The 20825-nt window shown below is 39.1% G+C and overlaps 1 protein-coding gene across 5 annotated transcripts in view; it reads right to left on the reverse strand.

Annotated features, from left to right (window-relative positions):
* Window positions 1–1376: 1376 nt before the first annotated feature.
* SLC38A6 (solute carrier family 38 member 6) overlaps window positions 1377–20825 on the reverse strand; it is a 76322-nt gene continuing 56873 nt past the window's right edge. For 3 of the 5 annotated variants that reach the window (XM_063290447.1, XM_063290446.1, XM_063290449.1), the window contains 8 exons: window positions 10903–10968; window positions 10334–10387; window positions 9406–9485; window positions 6512–6612; window positions 4594–4718; window positions 2957–3101; window positions 2766–2860; window positions 1377–1570 (listed from right to left, as the gene is read on the reverse strand). In XM_063290447.1, the coding sequence (XP_063146517.1) occupies window positions 1490–1570; window positions 2766–2860; window positions 2957–3101; window positions 4594–4718; window positions 6512–6612; window positions 9406–9485; window positions 10334–10387; window positions 10903–10968 (747 nt within the window). In that variant the 3' untranslated portion in view covers window positions 1377–1489. Of the gene's footprint in view, window positions 1571–2759; window positions 2861–2956; window positions 3102–4593; window positions 4719–6511; window positions 6613–9405; window positions 9486–10333; window positions 10388–10902; window positions 10969–20825 lie in introns of those variants that run through there. The other 2 variants (XM_063290448.1, XM_063290450.1) reach the window with 2 other exon arrangements.

Here is a 20825-nt window from a genome sequence, read left to right on the forward strand (position 1 = left end):
GCATACCAAAGTTTGCCCAGAAGTACAAGCGCAGCCAGATTCTGGATCAGCTGTAGCTCCCAAAGGTAGTCCTACATACCGTATGTTGCAACAGTCCAAACAAAATGTGACTGAGCTGTGAATGACCCTCAATCTCTGGTTAGTTCCATTATGGCACCAAAGACTTGAACTAGACAATGTAATGTGATGTTATGCTCTGTGCTTCCCCTACAACTTCACTACCTGCTGCTTGCAGGCAAAGAAATGCATGAGAGTGATACTTCCAAGAGAGAGTGACTGGCCCAAGGTCAGCCAGCTGGCTTTGTGCCTACGGCAGAACCCATGGTCTACTGATTTCTAGCCTGGTGCCTTTACCACTAAACCAAGCTGGCTCTCCTTTAGGGCTTTAGAAAGGCAAAACTTGTTGGAATGGCAACAGCAGCCAGATCAACACTACATTGGGACAAGAAAGGATTAATTCCCAATTCATGTACATTAATCATGGATAGAGGGGTTAGTTTGTTGCTGCTTTCTGATAACATATGCACTCCAATATAATGGAAACTTCTCTCCCACAGCTCTGTAATACAGCTCCATCAGAGATATAAACGGAAATAAACTCCTCCAATGGATTTTCTATAATGATACTAAAGCCAGAGAAAGATCTTTTCTTTTTAAATTAGAATCATCTATGAATGCAGCTAGATCTCAGTGATATAACCCTGTGCTAGACAGACAGACAGACTCTGAATTCTAGTAACACTAACATCTTAAATTCTACCCAGGAGGCAATTGGTAGCCAAGAGAAATATTCAGTACAGGCACCATATGATCCTGAACCTTGCACCAATCAGCAGCCTGGTTGCTGCATTTTACAAATTGCCATTTCTGTACATTTTTCATGGGTGGCTCCACATAACCAAGGTATGGGTAATTCTCATTAAGGCTAATTGGCTCAGGAGGGATTGCAGTTGGTACACTGGCTGCCATTGTGCAAACATGTTCCTTTCCACAGCTGCCACCTGCAAATCCAGTAACAGCTGGGGGGGGGGCATCAAACAACACTCCAAAATTGCAAACCTGCTCATTCTGGAGGAGTACAACTCTATTCAGAACCAGCTTCACCTTAATCACCTTAATTTTTTCCTTACCAACACCACCTCCATCTTGTCTGGATTGAATTTCAGCTTTGCAGTTCCTCATCCAGGCTATGATCAAGATTAGACAGCATTAAGGGTACAGATAATTTCTTTAGGACTAGAAGATAAGATGCACTAGAGCAGGATGGCAACAAATAATGACAGCATTTCACTCCAAAGCTCTGAATTAACTCCTCCAGCTGTTTCAAGTAGTTGCTAATATGCAAGATAACACAGAGTCCTACAGAACACCATCACTCAACTTTCTTCAGCACTTGGCAGAATAATTTTTATTTAAGACACTGTGGAAACTATTCACTTAAGCAGCTGTTCTTACACATAGTTCTAGATTTTAGAAGGCAGGAATACTTTCACTGGTGGACCCAACTGTATATGATTACCGATAAACTCAGAAGACCAACCAGGAGGCCAAAAACTAGCAGTGCGCATGCCTGTGAATAAAAGTGAGACAAACAGATAAATCTTAAACAGTAGAACCAATTTATCTTTGTTAATTAAACCAGTGATTGAAATGACATCATTTCACTTCTTAGATGGTGGTAAACATTTGCATTTCAAACAAACACATCAAGACTTTTTCATGTTGATATGCAGTTCTCACTGAGAAAAAGGCAACAACCCACAATGAACAAGTTAGATTTGTAGCTTAGGAAATGATTCCAGCAGAACTGCCCTTGTCAACCAAGTAAGGCTACAGCAACAAGAGCTGTGCGTTGCAACTGGCCAAAGGCCAAACCAAGCCGGACTGATTCATGCAGATGCAAGAGATGGCCAAATCAAAGCAAGCCTCCTCCAAAGAAGACTCATTCCGGATCTGAAACATCCTGAAGTTTCATTAGCATTTCAGAATTTGAAGCGATCCAGACATGCAGAAAAGCATCTGCCAAAAATTCAGTCACACAGACAGAACAGCAGCCAAATATTGATGCATTTCTCCCTAAGCGCTTCATATAAGGAAAACTCCATTACTGGGGTGGGGAGGGCAGCAGACTTTTGTGCCTGATAGTACTAACTTCAAACCAAATGAATAGTTCTACTAGGGGTCTCCAAGACAACGTCTGGGTGAGGAATGATGGAATTATTTATTGCAGAATTATGCCAGATAGTTTTTGAATTTCACGGTCTGAATTTTATGGAGCAATTTTAGGATATGAATTTGACTGGATATACGTCGGGAAAGGAAGAAAATGTATTACAGGTTACTGAATGTGCAGGAAGAGAGTCCAGAAAAATGCTGGTATCTTTCACACAACAAGATTATGTCCCTTTGCAAGTTTCTTATAAGCATTTTAGCACATTTAGCATACTCCAAATGTAAATCTATGTCAGTCCTTGGATTATCTTCATGAAAAAGATCTCAGAAAGGACAATAGAAAATATTTTGTTTACAGGCCATGAATTGTTGTTGTAAGTTAGAACAGACAGTATCAGATATAGAAGTCCATGTTATTATTTTAACTTACATCAAGCCTTGCTATACCATCAGCACTATCAAGGTCAACGTAGTTCCAGAACAGCATACAGTACATTTTTAAGGTAATCAGCAACCAGAAATGAGTTTATGACTGTAGATGAAGCCTAAAACAACAATCTGAACAAGATTTTTAAAAAGAAAAAGTAGCTTACACCAAGTTTTTGCCGTGATATAAAGTCATCTGTACTAATCTTAAGATAAAATAGTCCCGGGTATACAAAAAGCAAGCATGTTGATGTGGTAGAACCTGGAAAAAGATGGGACAAAAGTCTTTTACTGTTTGTAAGACCTATATACATGGATTTCAAAATGCAGGAATAAGAAGAAAGTCACATAACCTTACCAATTACTCCAAAAAAGTGTCTGATGTCAGGCACGTACATTGCGAGGAAGACAACGGTTGCATTGAGTACTAAAGTGATGAAAATGTGGTGGATCAAGGAGAAAGGAAGATGTGAAAAAAATACCATCATTACAGCTTTTCTTGCCTATAGAATTCAAAAGATTTTAAAAAGCATGTCATTACAATAATAAAAATAAATAGCATAAGTAACAGTTATTTACTGTGGGTGTAACTCCATTTCAAGTACTGCTAGCTAAAATTACTGATTGACAGTAGGGATCAACAAATTGAAGAAATCCAACTTTGTATGAGCGGAAACTTTATTATATATTAGGTTTTCTCTCTCTGTAACCCTCACCCTCCAAAACAGAATGTATAAATGGGAAACTGGTCATGGAGAAATGTTCTCAGTACCATTTCTGCCTTCTACAATTCCGCGAGTGGAAAAACTGGGTTAGAATTTACCCCAAAGGATCAGAAAATCATTTGACATAGTTCACATCACTAAGTACAGCCTTAAATCACAAAACAGCCACAGTCTGTTGTATACATGCCTGATGGATTTGCTTCTCCATAACTCCTGGGTTCAATTACAACACTAAGCTATGTTTTTCTTTTACCAAGTTTTACTGAACAAGCCACAATGGTGAGTTTATATACTGGGTTAAGTTGAGATTTATAAACCAGAATGGCTAGGTTCACACAATGTACCAACCCCAAACCATCCAAACTACATTACAACTCAATACAATGTATGAACCCAGCCAATATAGGACCTTTTATACAACTACCTACCATTTACCAGTCTTTCCTATTAGCTGTTTTATACATTGCTACAATGTATATCATGAATGGTGGTAATCTCTAATGCAGTGTTTCTCAACCCATGCTGGCTAGGGAATTCTGGGAATTGAAGTCCACACATCTTCAAGTTGCCAAGGTTGAGACGCACTGCTCTAATGGTTAGCCTTTATCACAAGTTCTGGGTGGAAAAGGAGCTTGGAAGGAAGATTTTGATTCAAAAATACAGCCCACAAGGCCTCTAGCCTCTAGTGCTCTTCCGATCAAATGCACGATTATCTCCAATGGCTGCCCTCTTTTGTGTGTATGCATTTAAACATGAGCAACTGTAAGAATGTTTTCCTGGGTTAATATATCACTTAGTTCCCAAATAGCAGAAACTTCAGGATGAGAATTTGGAAATGGCCAAGACCAGCAGCAGTTTTGTGGTTTTGTATGAGCCCCTGTTAAAAATAAGCTTGCAGAATATCATTAAAACTTCTTTTTGCTGGCTTTCATTTGCTTATTAAACTGCATGCTAACTTGAAAGCCAAACAAAAAGAAAACACACACAGATGTGCATACCAAATATATTTTAAGAATATCATATTCTGCAAATTGCAATGCTGTAAGTCAGCTCAAATCTAAAATTATTTCTTTTTCAAACAAGCACAAAACAAATTAGTATACTGGTTTAGGTCTCATTCCTCTGCTGCTGTTAATGATCATCTACAGGCATGAAAGCTCTGATCTCCTATTTGAAGTACGAATAAGGCAGCCAAACTGTTTGTAGGGCCTGCAAATAATTAAGAATTACTTCTGCTAGACTAGCAAATCAAATATTTTGCAATACATACAGGAAAGTGAATTAGAGGCACTGTCAACAGCACAGCAAAGAAGATTCCCAGTTTTACTGTCATGATGACCATATCATGGGGCAAGTACTTGCTGTATCCTTGGAGCAATTCTGAATCCACATGGTCTGAAATTATTGAAAGTATATTAAGTAGCAACACCTAATTCCCACACCATAAATTCCACAGAAGTTCAGTCTATTACTGCAGTGTTCTTCTTCGTTTCAGAGAAAGATTTAGAGAAACACTGGAAGACCAAATTTGTGCATGATTGGTTTTGACCAGAAAAAACTGAATGATTTCTGCTTGAATAGTTGTTTTATTTAAAAGCAGTAATAGCCAAATGATAGCCATGGGAAACAACCTAAAATCCACAGATTTATCAGGCCTTCCTTAGGCTTAGCTATCACAAATACTTGCAGGCTTTTGCGTTTCCATGATCTCTTCATCATGTAAGATGGTTCAAAGTTAGAAAAAGAAGAAGGGGCTGATATTCAAGAATTTAAGAATATAAACTGAAACAGACATGGCTCAAATGTCAGTCCTGTATCTGCCACATTCTTCCCCTGACCACCCTCTCAATTTTTTTTCCTGGCTTTTAATCATCTTGTCTAATTAAGAGTTCATGGAAACTCAGAGGCTTAGAACTATTTTAGAAAAATTCAGTTGGCTTCATAAGGATATTGCCTGTATGGATTTTGGAATGTTTTATATAAGCAGCACTAAGCTGATTAAGTGTGTTTGATTGTTTTATTTTTGTGAAAACTGGCTTGATTTAACGTACGTGATGAAAAAGGTGGTATATATAAATACCATAAAAATATAAACACTTATGTGTGAATGTTGTAGATCAATATATATTTGGATGCCAAGTTTCAGGAATGCTCTGAGGCTGCCATCAGCCACTAGCCAAGCTCATCTTTTCAAAATCAATTATGCTTTCTAAAGATTAACAATGGCTTCATTGTTACAATGTTTACAATTACAGTATTTCAAATTTTCTACCCTCCCTTGCCACATGAACCCAGACTATCTAAATATTCTATATTATCTTGGCATGCTTATGCAAAGAAACAAGAATACTACTACAGTCAAAGAAAATGTACACTGATGACTGTACTTGTAGCTTAGAGACTAAATGTCTAGAAGTTGTTTCTGTTTGTAAATGTTGAAAAGCATGGAGCTACAACAACAGGGTTTTTTCAGATGCTTATTACTGTTATGACTGTTACTTGAAAAATGTGGTTTCGGAAAGCCACTTTTGGGTACAGTCACCATATTCCCAGGTGATACTTAAGCTTGCATTATGTGCTATTAGAGAACCTCTCTGCAGGGACCTATTTCTCCTGAGGTGAATTTGCATGAGTAATTGTTCTAGGTCAGTGTTTCTCAACCTTGGCAGGTTTAAGATGGGTGGACTTCAACTTCCAGAAAGGCTGGCTGGGGAATTCTGGAAGTTGAAATCCACCCATCTTGACAAGGTTCAGAACACTGTTCTAGGTAAGGAGCACCCTCCTCTAGTAGATGATGTTACGTACAGAGCAGGAAGGACAACCTTTTTGACTCTAAGGGCTGCAGACAATGTTGGGTGGAAAGTTGGGGAAGAAGTTGACCCTCCTAGTGTACCTTTTCCCCCCATGTCATTATAGTCCTAAGGAGGCTATCAAACAGCTAGTTGACAGCCGCTGGGAACCCAATCATGTTGGGGAAGAGGATCAACTAAGAGGATGTACCTTTGCATTCTTCCTTCCTCACTGAAACTGCAATGCTGGCAGGGCAAGGAGGGCACTTGGGGCAGGCGGCCAGTAGAAGGCAGCAAAAGTCCCTGCACGCTGCCCATCCATGGTATATTGGGTCATCATATTGCGGGTTTCTGCTTTATCTCTTATTAATAAACAGAAATTAATACTAGGTAACGTACTGTAAAAAGTGAGGTATCCAAATAGCGCTGACAGAAAATAAACTAGAAAGCTGAGAGCAATTCCTGTGTTGGCAACCTTTTGCATCCTGCTTTTGGATGGACTACAAAGAGAGAAAAAAGTAGCATTATTAAAGGAATTTGTAGTAACAAAATCTCTACAGATGAATGTTTAATCTGTCAACCAATGGACAACAGGTTCCTTCAACACCCACCCCTTACATCCCACCCTAAGGAACAAATTCTTGGATAGAATCTTATAGATGGAATCTTATAGAGACTTAGAGAACAGCATTTTAGGAACTTTCAGAAGATTTGAATCTTTAATAATTTGATTAATTCCTTTTTTTAAAAGTACATCTTCACATGACAGACTTCATGTTCCTTGGTCCCCAAATTCACAGGGATAGCGACTATTGTCATGAAATAAAGAGGTGCATCCTACTTGGAACAAAGGCAAATTTTGACAAAATATTAAAATACAGAGATATCACAAAGGTATGTATTGAGAAGGCTATAGTTTCCTTGTAACTTACAACTATGAAAGCTCAATCATCAAAAAGGATAAACAAAGAAAACTGCTGCCTTTCAATTGAAGTTCTGTAGAAAATTACTGAAAATAACTTGGACTGGAAAAACAAATATTTTCCTTCTAGATGACGTAAAAACCATACTGCTCACTGGAAGCAGTAATAACGAAACTAAAGCTTAGGTACTTTGGACAAATAATGCAAACACAAAAGGCAATGAAGAGGACCTTGCTGACTGGGAAAATCAAAGGCAATCAAGAAAGAAGGCAACAGAAGATAAGATATCTAGACAAGGTATCTGGATACTACCATTCATGACTTAAGCATAAGCTGACAAGAACTCAGTTACTGACAAACAACCCTGAGAAAATCATGAAGAGCCAGAAGTAACCGAATGATCTAACAACAAATCCTATTACAGAAGATGAAATTAAATTAAATTATAATAGATATCTACCCATCATGCTATTCCCTTTCAGAGTAAGTAACATTATGCAAAGAGCAGAAAAACACTAAGAAATAGTAAGCAAAACAAATTAAAGGCAGAAAATAAGAGAAAAGAAAAGACAAGGAATCAAACTGAATCTTGTTTATACCAATGCCCTTCCCTATAACTCTCCATACTTTCTATCCTTGCTAACCATCCTTGCTCCCATCACATCTATACAGTGACTCATATGCTGCCTGCAGTTCTCTGGTATAACCTTATATTAGCTATAAAAATCCAAACAACCACTAGATGACAGTATTTTTTTTCCAGTCCAAACTGAGTAGCCCTACTTTGCATTTCTGAGGATCTCATCAGTTCTATCCAACAACTCCCAGAGCTGGGGAAGGGGGATGGAGGGGGGAAGCGCTAGCCAGAGTTGGCCCAACTTTACATGTGTGGATTTGTACGGGGTGGTGGTGGTTGCAGAGCTAGTCTCTCTCCTGTCAACCCTGAAGTAGGACTATTCCATACAGGCAGGTGTTCATAATCCTGGAGGAAGAAGTGGGGTACAGACTCTACCACTGCTTAAGGTAAGCCAGTGCCAGGGTTAACTCCATGAGCCTCATTGAGGGAGTCAGGCTGGGACCCCGTTTCCTCCATTTCCTGGTGGGAAACACCTGGCATTGTTTTAGGTTGTCAAGTTAACAACTAGTTCTTACAATTCAGACCAAACCAACTAGATAGCACCTTTACATAAGCATTCCTTTTACATTTAGCCATAAATACACTAAACAACCAAGGAGTATCATAGATCTGTATCTTACTCTCTACTTAATGAACCATTCCCTAAATATTTAGTGTAAGCTGCCCAGGGCATTTTGGAGTCAGGCAGCTTCTAAATCACATACACACACACACACACACACACACACACATACTCCATTTATTCCCATTCAGGCTGTCCTTACTGTATTCTGCAACTAGTATCCACTCCATATTCAAGCAAAATATTCCATAATTGAAGCCTATTCATATGCTTTCCCTAAAGCACCGAACATTCAGTGTACTTTCTCTCTCACATTCATATTTTTCCCAATGGCCTGCTGAAAAGCAACCATCTGTTCTGATAATGCTGCCAAATTTTGCTGCCAAATTTTGCTCACTGTCACCAATTTATTTACTACTATTACTAATAATAACAGTAATAGTAATAATTTATTAAATTTATATGCTGCCTGATTCCCAGCGAGGTTCCTGGATGAAGCAGTGCCTCAGGACCTTGAGTCTCCAAGCATTTAGCCCCCAAAACAGAATGCAGCAGAACTTTTGGTAAGCTGAATGGCAGACCAAGTGGCTCCTTGGCTGGAAGCTCCTCCCTCTCCTGCTTCAATACATCAGAAGAGCCAATCATACTGCCTCATTTTTTAGTCACAGGGAGCTGGGGGGCTCCCCTTCAGTTATTTGCACAGCCCCCTTCCCAAGGGTGTCCCATAAGCCTTGGAAAACTTGGCTTTGCTCCCAGGCTGAGGGGTAGAGAGGTTGCTGGGCCCGTCAGTTTGGGGGAGCATTGTGCTGTTCTGTTGCATTGTTCTGCTTTGGGGGTATTGTGTTGTGTTATTCCAGACATCCATGATTATTTTATTTTGCTTTTTATTGTTGGTGAATGTTAATATGTAAGCCACCCAGAGTTGTTTGGAGTCAGGCGGCCTCCAAATCTAAATAAATAAATAAATAGGATGTGATTGAATTGAGGTTGGACTGCCACCTGTCTGGGTTGGCTAATCTGGATTCCTGAAGAGCAGGGGTTGCACTTAAAAGCCTAAATGGCCCCTTTCAATATTATCCACACTAGATTAAACAGGAAACAAACTGTTTCCAAACTTCAGTACTCCTACTCCTGCTTTTTAAATAGTTTGCACTTACAAATTATATGTTACCTTTGGAGCTCGCAATAAATTGGCAGTACTGATGTATGGCAGAGAAATGAGAACGCCATAGTTGGAATGGCATAAGCACTCTAATAAAAAGAAAAAAAAGAAAGAAAGACAGCTTTGAAATAAAGTCTGTAAATATTTGATACTTATTTTTAAACCCTTGCAAAAAAAAGTCAAGAATTAATCTGTACTGATTCCACTATGCTTTACTGTGGGGTTTTGGCTGCCTTGAATATCTTTATGAGAGGCAGAAATATGTGTTGCTTTTTATTAAAAAAAAATTAGATACATATATTTCAAATTCGTTCTCCATTTTTGCTGCATATTATTAATAAGACAGGAACCCTGAACATTTTTCAGCTGGTGAAAATTTTTGAGAATATGTTATGGTCTCTCTTACAAATAGACTGCGAGGACATTTGCCCACTCATAACATGGCTGGATGAGAAATGTTACGAGCGACAATGCACCCATTTACCAAAATGTTGTGGGACCTTCTCTGTTGCTTGGCACGCCCTATTATCTCTGCTTACTTTTATCTTTTTTTCTGGGCAGGTGAATACAGTTTCAAATAAAGTACTGGGCTGCAATTTCCCATCATTTTTATTCTTTAAGAAAACTTACAGAGCTCATCCAAGGCTCAAAGGCATTATTGGAAATAATAATGGTGATGAAAGGCTAGTGCTTTGCTTTATAGCTTGCCAAGCACCCATTAAAAAAAAGCAAACTAGAATTCTTTATCAAAGTAAAAGGTCAGTGGGGAGGGGCTGCTAGCAGACATTCAGTGCTAGGACACATTCCCAATTCAAATGATCATCCTGAGGAAGTACTATACACAAAGACAGTCATACTGAGAAGCTCTGGCTAATTCTAATGCTTCAACATATTTTTGACAACTCTTTTAAACTGTTAAAAGGATATTTTAGATTACCTCTTTGGAGAAATTAAAAAGTTGTGCATTGCAGTCTCCAGTAGAATTTGAAACCTGTGTAAAACAAACACCAAAATCAGCTGGATTCAAATTACGTAATTTTAAAACTATTTCAAAATCCTACCAGTGAACTTACAAAGCCGGTTTAATGAAGAGCACATTTATACTAATCACTTTAAAGTAATCCTCCATTACCTTCTGAACCACGTAGCAGTCTATTGCAACTACCAACAAACCAGAAATGGTTTAAGGTATGGGGGAAAACTACTCCAGATGAATAGTTCCTTTCTAGAATCTCTCTTTCTTTGTAGACCACCCGGTCCAATGCATCTGCATAAGTTAATGAGGAAAAGACACAGGTATGTTGCATGTAAAGTCCATCATCTTGGATCCCACACTTCTAGAGATACAGTAATACAGCAAACCATCTGTGCTATTTCAAAGTACTACACATTATTGTTCAATTAATCAGTTTATTGTCAAATGACATATCAGTTGGTACTCCTGAAATAAAAGGCCTGCAGAAAATACAGGAACAATTCATTTCAGAATTAAAATAGCTTAAATACCTGGGAGAACACTGTTGCAAAGTTTAGTGGCAGAGGACAAGGAATTGACCACTTTTTAATTATGATCTGTAGAAAGAGAAAAAACAGGGGTTCAGTGGGAGGTAACCATAATGCATCCAATCAAAAACTTATTCACTTCTATAAATACCTATCATGCTAATCAGCATAGCTATTAGATATCCTGGCTAGGAATGATGGGAGTAGTAGATAAAACATTTGGAGAGCCCCATTGTGGGTAAGTCTGTTATAAACAGAAACAATATTTAAAGATAATGGTTTATTCATACAGAATTTCCTTTGGCACTGGAGCATGTGTGACATGATAGAATGAGTAAGAACGGTGGGAAATAGAATCTGAACAAAGCCTTTGTGCTCAGAAACTGATTGAGAAACACACTGACCAAGAAGGAAAGGCCAGGGGCTGACTTCTGCTTGCATTCAGTCCCCCCATGCTCCTCAGACTGAACACAGAAATCAAATCAGGAAATCCTGTGGCTATTTACTGTATATATCAGGTCTCCCTCACATCAAGCTCAGCTCCTGATGACCACATGGCGACATCCCCATAATCTTCAGTTTGGAAGTGTGATTCTTCCATATCTGAGATCCTTTTGCAATCTTTCAACTAACCAGGTCTGACTTTGTTTACTCTTTCATGATCAGACAAGCGCATGAAAGTACTATCTCAAGTACTATCTCCCAAAGGGCTTTCTCTTTTCTCTCCAATGTGAGAGACCAGGATAGAAAGCACATGACCCTGATCCTTGTTCCTACCCTTTCCTTGGAGGTACCAAAAGAGTTAAAGCAGTGGTGTTCCCCGTAGTAACATATGGCTGTGAGAGCTGGACCATAAGGAAGGCTGAGAGAAGGAAGATAGATGCTTTGGAACTGTGGTGTTGGAGGAAAATTCTGAGAGTGCCTTGGACTGCAAGAAGATCAAACCAGTCCATCCTCCAGGAAATAAAGCCAGACTGCTCACTTGAGGGAATGATATTAAAGGCAAAACTGAAATACGTTGGCCACATAATGAGAAGACAGGACACCCTGGAGAAGATGCTGATGCTAGGGAGAGTGGAGGGCAAAAGGAAGAGGGGCCGACCAAGGGCAAGGTGGATGGATGATATTCTAGAGGTGACGGACTCGTCCCTGGGGGAGCTGGGGGTGTTGACGACCGACAGGAAGCTCTGGCGTGGGCTGGTCCATGAAGTCACAAAGAGTTGGAAGCGACTAAACGAATAAACAACAAACCAAAGAGTGGGGAATGATGTCCACAAAGGACAATATTGCCTACAATAATCAACATCAGTCCAATAGTGCTCTGGGTATTGGCAAATGGCTTTTATCCAGACACAGTAGATGAATATAGTTAAGTCTACATGCTTGTGAATCTCTTCTCACTGCCCACCTAATATGAGCACTATTAACTCTCTTAAGGTACTGATGGAGAAGAGACTCTAAATAATTCTTGAGGAGAGTTTCCTTCACTTCTAACAAACTTGGAGCTGGCTGTACTTATGTTTAGTGGTACAAGTAAGAGTCAATACATTCTATGTGTATATGCCAATATGTCCTTCCTATCACTGCCCAATAGTGTGAACCAAAACTGATACAGTAACAGGGGAGATATTTTCAAAAACCTACTCAAATCCAGTATGGGTTGTTTGTTTGTTTACTCATTTATTTTATTTATATAGCTGCCTATCTCAGACCAGTGACTCTGGGCAGCTAACATTAATAAAAAACAAACAATTAAAACAATACAGAAAATTAAATATTATGGTTCCCATAAAAAGTTGAGAATATGTTCCTGGGCTATACCATGACAAACTGGTGGTGGGGTTGTATGACTGAACGCTATTCTATACAAATGATTCCCAAGCACAGAAAACAAACATGTCACAGAGGAAACATGCTGCATTTCTATATGTAAGGATATTTCTTTTCTTTTTTTTAATAGAAGAGCAATTTGTCAAGTGAACCTTGGACCTCTGAAATGCTATAAATCCAAAATTCTATTTACTATCCATCTGATGTTTAACAACTAGATTACAGCCAGTCATAATCATTGGACAACAAAGCAAATAAAACATCAGAGTAAATACTGACAATGAATATAAAACCCTTACAACATTAAATTTTTATTAATTTATAGTAATCTCACTGCATTAACTGATTTGAAAGAGATCAGTCAGTTAAAATTACAAGTCATAACTTGTAATTTTAGAGCATAATAGACTGGGAAGCTTTCTTAAGAAAGCCCTACTAATTTCAAAATAACTTTATTAACAAAACTTGATAAATTCCTGTAATATCAAAGCATCTCTAATAGTTGCTTACCCACAGCTGTAGGACAGTTGGGAGGAAGGGCAGGGGCAGAGAGAGAATTGAATACTGGAAATCTGAAAAAATGTTCCATTATAGGACAAAATTCCATACTCCATTAATTATTCTTAGATCACCATTTTAGAGCACTTTCAGAGAACCGTTTTCTTTCCTCAGATCACTCATCCTCATAACATCCCTATGAGGCAAGCTATTAATAATGATAAAAAAGAAGGAAAACAGATCAAGATCACCCAGGGAGTCTCTAGCTGAGGCAGAATTTCAGTTCTTGGGTCCAAGCCTATATCTGTAGCCAATATTAACATTTGTCCTCACAGGCAATAACCTGAGCAGATGGTTTGCCCAAAAACCAAGAGGAGAAAATTATAGTACTATTGAAGTATTGCTTCCATATGCCCAGGTCATATTTGGATTCCTGGAACATATTACACGGTATGTACTTGAGATAGCAAGAAAATGCTATGCAGACTACAGTACAGGTACACACAATATCTTTCTGCCTTTCAAGCAAAGAAAATCATAATTGGATTTAACAGACATGAGAATTCCCTTTAGCATTTATTTATTTTTAATTAACGTTACTGGTGCTAAATAACATGTTTATAGTGAATAACACACACACACAGACACACACACAAATAAATTTACCTTTGGCCTAGCTTGCCATATAGGCAAATATTTTCATAGGAAACCTTTCCCTTACTAACAAAGAGCAAAGCTAGCTAATGCAACAACATTGCTCATAAGAAGAGCCCTGCTGGACTACGCCAAGGACAATTTAATCCAGCATTTCCTGTTGTACTGTGACCTATTGATAAAGACAGGAGGCAAGAATTCTCTTCCACTGAGGTTCCCAAGCAACCATGATTAAAGACGTATCATCTGGGATATTGGAGGTAGCCAAAAGCCAACAAGATAGCCTGATCTTCCATAAAAGTGTCCAGCCCCATTAATACCATCTGAAATGGGGAACATCACCCCACAAAATGGCATTGAACACCACAGTTCGACATGCATTGTGTAAATTCTTTCTTCCTTTCTTTCTTTAACGAATGAGGTATTTTATTTCTACAAACACCAACATGCCTCTCTTTGGCATGTTTTGTACATTATCCAAACAGCAGACAGCACAATCTCTTTTTCAGCCGGAAATTAGCCTGCCTAATCCCTTCCTTCAGCCTGTGTCTTTCAAAAGCACAACTGGGCCCTTATTCCAGCTGCTGCAGATGCCCACAGCAACCTCCCCTTCTCTTGGGGAGGCTGCAGCAGCAGTAGGCACCGCAGCTGCATCCCCTGCAAGAGATGACAGCTGTGGGCGCGCCATGCCACGCTTGTAGGCAGAGAAGAGGGAAGGTCGCGCCTCTCAGAAAGCTGCTGGCTGGGGTCCAGCCGGCTTCCCATTCAAGTCTACGCCACAATGCAGAGAAAGGAGGCAGCCGCATCTGGCCGGCCACAGTGGGTGAACACTGGGGGCGGGGGGGGGGGGTGCTGGTGCCCTGACACGCCCCTTGCCAAGGTTGCGATCCTGCCCAGGTCTGGAATACGTGGTGCTTTCCATTTTGTTCTCCTCCCCATTTTTAGACCCCACAAATATCTGACCCATTTTAACAAGGCAGAATTTAAACCGAAGCTTCCATCTGTTTAATTCTTTGCCTCAGCTATCAAAATATCAAACGTAAATACTTTCTTGAATCTCCCCATATTTTATTTCAGCAGGTGACACAGCATTCTCCTTGTGGAAAAAGGATAAAAAAAATCTCCTCGTATTTTCCATACCATGCCTTATTTTATATACTTCAGTCATTTCTCCCCTAACCTGCAATTGCTCCAAGCTGAAACCTCCAGATATTAGTCTTTCCACATAAGGGAGCTGCTTTCACCTCCTAATCATTTTGGTTTGGTTTTCCTCATTTTCCACTTTTCGGTGTTCCAACCTCCTTTCTTCAGTACTCCAAGTGAAGTTTCAGCATATTTAAGGGCATTACTATATTGGCTGTTTTATTTTCAATTCCTTTCTTAATTGTTTCAAGCATGAAACCTGTCTTTTTCACATTTTAATCAAACTATTGAGTTAGTATGCTAAAGGACACCAATGAACACACAGTAACAGATTCAGAGAAGGTCAGACAAAAATGGAAGGAGTATATGCAATAATTTTACTTGGCAACCATATATATTTATTTTGTATTGTAATTGTTTTTAACTGTTTTATGTTTTTATGATTGTACACTGCCCAGCGTCACTTGTTGAGATAGGCAGCTATAGAAATCAAGTAAGTAAATAAATAAATAAATGTTGAACTTCTGCACAGCGGAGGCGTTAATATCCAATATAACTTAAAAGATATTCCCTACTTACAAGACTCTCTAGTAGTAGAAGATAAAGTTAGCACTCTAGTCATTACTGAGTCAGAAGACTACAGGAATTAATAGAATACCTACAGAAATATGACAAGCAACAAAGAAGAATCAGTAAAGGTATGCCAGCAAATCTGGAGAATGACACAATGAACAAGAGATTAGAAGATATCACTCTACATACCAATACCAGAGAGAGAAGACAGCACAGTATGCAAATGTTGCACAATATCCTTACACACTAGTAAAATAATCTTTGGGATCATCCAATGCAGATCAGAGCCCTCAATGGAAAGGGAGATGCCAGGTGTTCAAGCTAGCTTTAGAAAAGGCCAAGGAACAAGAGACATTGCATGCTGGATAACTGAGAAAGCCAAAGAATACCAAAAGGAAGTCAGTATGTGCTTCACTGATCATATAAAAGCTTTTGATTATGTTGATCATGTCAAGCTATGGAACTGCTCAGGAAAACAGGAATCCCAGAACATCTCACTGTCCTCATGCAAACCTATATGTAGGTCAAGAAGCCACAGTGCAGACAAAATACAGTGAAACAGACTGGCTACAGGTTAGCAAAGGAGTGAGTCAAGGCCATGTACTCTCCTCTTTTGTATTCAGCCTATATGCTGAATATATATTGAGGGAAGCTGGATTGGAAAAAGATGGGCGTGGTTTTAAAATTAGAGGAAGGAACATTAATAACCTGTGCAATGCTGATGACACCACCCTGGTAGCTGAAAATGCAAATAACCTGGAAGCTTTCATAAATCAAGGAGTCAAGGAGCACATAAAAAAAAATGGGACTATAATTATATTTAAAGACCTATAATTGTATTTATTGACAACAGGTACAGCAACTGGCCTTAAAATTGACAATGAAAATACTGAAGTGATGGATAGCTTCTGTGTTTTAATATCGATTATCAAAAGTAAAGGAATCAGCAGTCAAGAAATATGCAGCAGACAAGCACTTGGTAGAGTAACAATGAAGGCCTTGGAAAAATTATTCAGAAGCCAAGATGTATCTAGGTACCTGTACTTACTAAAAGGAGATTTACTCTTGCAGAAGCAATGTTAGAATAATATCACTTGCTGAAAAGAAACTATGAATTCAATTATTTTTTCTTCAGTAATGCCATTTTACCTGGAATGAATGTTAAGCTAATTTGACTATGATTTCCTGTATTTCTCTTCAATCCCTTTTTAAAAAATTGCAGTCCTGTTAGCTTTCTTCCTGTTTTTAGGAACAAATGCTGTTCTTAAGGAGGAATTACCTATTTCTGTCAAAAAATTGGCAATTTCACATTTTAATTTTTAAACAGCTTCCTGACTGATACCATCTGGAACCAAGGATTTATTTGTTTCTAATTTGTCAGTTACACTTATACTGTAACTTCATCTCTTGTTACCTCATCTAGGTTATCTATTCCTCTCCTGAAGAATGCAGTTCAGACATGGGTATCTGGCCTGCATCTTCGGCAGTGAAAACAGGAATGAAGAATTCATACAGTCCCTGTGCTATTTCCTCCCACTTCTTAAATGCCACTGTTATTCAGTGGCCTAACAGCTTGTCTGGTTGGTTATCTCTTTGGAATATATTTAAATATTTTTGTTGTTTGTCTTAATAGTCTTCACTCTAAGTTCCTCAAAATTGTTTTTTGAGCATATTTTATTGACTTTTAGCATTTATTTTATTTATTTTATTTGCCACCCAACTCCCAAAGATTCTGGGCTGCTTACAATCAAAAAGTAACATATCAAAATCCAACTGACCAGAAGAGCAAAATACCAAAACTGAACAACACAGGTCAACCTAAAATAAAACAGGACAGGACAGGACAGGACAGGACAGGACAAGACAAGACCATGGCACAATCACTCTGTCCAGGCCTGGGAAAGCCACCAGGTCTTCCATTGTTTTCTGAACCACATAAGAGTGGGAGCTACCCAAATCTCTGGGGAGAGAACATTCCAGAGGGCAGGAATTGCAATTTGAGGTGAGATTCTTTAATTTAGATGACTGGAAACACACCAATCCTGCCCGTCCAAATCAGCTGGTCAGACACAACTGGAGACAAGGGGTCCCTTATTTGCTTTTCTTTTGCCAAAATTTATGTTTCCTTTTGTTATTATTTGGGCAAGATTTCTGTTTTATGAACAAAGTTTTCATACATCTAATAACTGCTCTGGAAAGACTTGATTCTCTTTACTCTCCCCTTCAAATTTTGTTTTACCAACCCCTTCATTTCTTGGATGTTTACTCCTCCGAAATAAAAAAAAAATGGCCTTGCTGGCTTGTTTGGCAAACATACATCACATACATGTTGAATGTACCAATATTATGGTCACTATCTTCACTTGATTCAATAGTTTTTATGTCATGAAGAAGTTTCTTGGCGCCACTTATGATTAAATCCAGGACTGCATCCACTTCTAATGGGCTCCCCACAATCTGTCCTAAGGCAAAACAATTTAGTCTATCAAGAAATTGTTTTTCTGTCATGTCCAGAATCTCAATCTATGTCAAAGTAGAAGTCATTTGTTATTATCATTGTTTTTTTCATATGCCTTTGATTTCATTTTCCATCTGAAAATTGGGGGTGGGGGATGGGAAATGATAGCATATCCCCAGTAGTAAATTACATATGGGAACCTATGTAAACCTACTATAATGTTTCCATGGAAGAGTTTGTACCATTTATGAGTTCTACTTTGTTTTCCTTGATGCTGGCTTTGACATACCAGGCAATAATGATTCCAGTACACTCTTCCCTGTCCTTCAGTCAGAGCTCATATTCCAAGACAACTGTATCTTATTGGTTATCTCCATTCCATTGGGTTTCTGTAGTTTTTATAATATCTGTGATTCTTCTCAATGAGTGACCATGAAGCAAGTAATTTCCTTATAGGCATCAGCTGCATCTTGAGTTTTATTCAGGAAACTTAGTATCTTACCCTTCAAGTGCCTGGGAGTAGAAGGCCAATGTCCATGGACAGCTTGCAGGAGGTAGAGAAGCGTGGCCATGCTTTTCACTCTAACAACTGATTACTAGGAGAGAGGAGGTTGGTGACCAAAATGTCCAAGTCTGACGATATGCCTCAGTGCATGGCTGATGGGCAGGATCTCATCTCTGCCTTCATGCTAGTTTCAGGAGCTCCTGCGATAAGTCCCTGTACTTCCATGCTGTCATCTTTGTTGTTGGGCAGCTAAGCTGATTGACTTCCTGCCCAGCTACAGCTCAAGAGAAATGACTGAGTTCTGTCACAGTAATGCCAGAATGTAAGGGTAGGAGGTTTCCCATATGCAATAATGCCACATCATCCTGCTCCCCTCCTCCCTATCAAGGTTAAGGTGCCATTTCACTAACATCCTTGCAGTTCCTCAAAACAGTGACCATGTACAATTTTTATAAATTGCTCACAAGGCAATAGCAGGGTGAGCTGTGGATGTGGCTAGGAGTGAACAGCAGTGGTGAGGACAATTGCAGATTAATTTAAACCAGTTTCTGAGAGTTTGGGAAGTAAAAAAGAGGGACTATATGCTCACAGACTGAAGGTAGATTGCAGTAATAGTTCTAAACACATGTACTAAACAGTAAGCCCCACTTGCTAGTGAGATTTATTTCCAATTAAATGCACAGATAATTGTTTTAAATAATCCCTGGTCTGTCATCAGTTATGCGCTGAGAGAAGATATAGTTCTAGTGTTATCAAGTCCACATGGAAGCATTAAACTACCGGTACTCTTACTAGGGAGTAGAACCCAGGAAACAAAGCAGAATCAAGTACAATGTGTGTTATAACACAAGTAGCCTGTAAACATGGTCTAGGATCTAAAGACATCATGGAGCTTTAGATATACACAACGATCTGCCTCCCAGACTATCTGGTCAAAATCCTTTTGCACCAGACAGGACAGTGAGTAAGAGATCTGTCACTGGACCTGCCAAGGAACTGAGACATACTGGATGCAGGTAAGCCCAAGTGGGTATTAATGAATGGCAATTTAGCTCACAGAAGGCTGCTGAGCTTGCAAAAGATTATCATCTCCTAGACTTGGCAAAAATATTTTGGAGTTCTTGAAAGATGCTGCCCTTAGGGAGATGTTTTGACAGCTTTGAAGTCTGATTTTATCCTATGGTTCAGTTCCTTAATGGACTGGCTGTCTTGCACTCTGGATGGCATTTTTGCAGGACAGCCTTTATGTGATTCTTATCTTCTTAAAAACACAGGAAAACTAAGGCCCGCCTGCAAGTCAACACAAGCCAAGGGAGCCAAGAGGCACTGCTTATTATTCTACAGGGAAAGCACTGAGCTTCAGCAGAGCATGCCTGCTCAGGTGGAAGGTAGAGAGGGAGCAGTAGTTTGATAAGCATGGCTGCTATTGCTATTTCATTTGCTTAATTTCTACTTCAATCTATCCTAGGGCAGAGAGCATCTATTTAAAAAAATGGGGGCAATGGGGACAGAATGAAATATATAAAAATATATTTACACATATGTAAAAAGATCATTCAAGACTGGAAATCATGGAGAGAGCTGGCTTATGGAATTGCCAAGGGTTGGATACAACTGAATGGATAATTCGATTTCGAAAAACATCATTACTACTCTGCTCTATTTTTTATTATTTGTACCTATTAGCCCTCTCCTACCTTTCTTTACACGACAATATGACTGTTAAAATTAAAACAGCGACCGTGCACGTGGCACTCAATTATTACACTAGTGATTAACATGAGCCACTGGAAGCCAATCTTTGCACCAAGAAGAAGGTAAATAAGTAAAGCAATAACCTGACACAGCATATCTTACTGTCAGCCAAGTAGTAAAGCAATCTTAGCCAGTCCCACGGGTTAACTACCCCAAACAAAAGAGGAGGTGCCTAACCATTTCTCTGAGGGTTGCTTGCTTACAGTATCACAGAATAATGGAGGACAACCCAGTTGACCTTTACATATAAACTCCTTTGCAGCTGCACAGGTGACAGAACTGGACAAAAAAACGCAAGCTGCTGTTTTAGTTCACACAAACGGATTTATTCACCATGTTGCATTTCATACCAAGAAGACACAGTATGCACAATGGTACTCTTGCATATACATGAGAATGGGAGGGGAAGGGAACAGAAGAGTAATTCACTATTCTGTAGTTACTCACTTTCCTCCAGAGCCCCACATGAGCATATATGTGGATTTAGCACTTAGGCTTACGGATTCCCTC

This window comes from Candoia aspera, chromosome 1 (assembly GCF_035149785.1).
Source record: "Candoia aspera isolate rCanAsp1 chromosome 1, rCanAsp1.hap2, whole genome shotgun sequence".
NCBI classification, from domain to species: Eukaryota; Metazoa; Chordata; class Lepidosauria; order Squamata; family Boidae; genus Candoia; species Candoia aspera.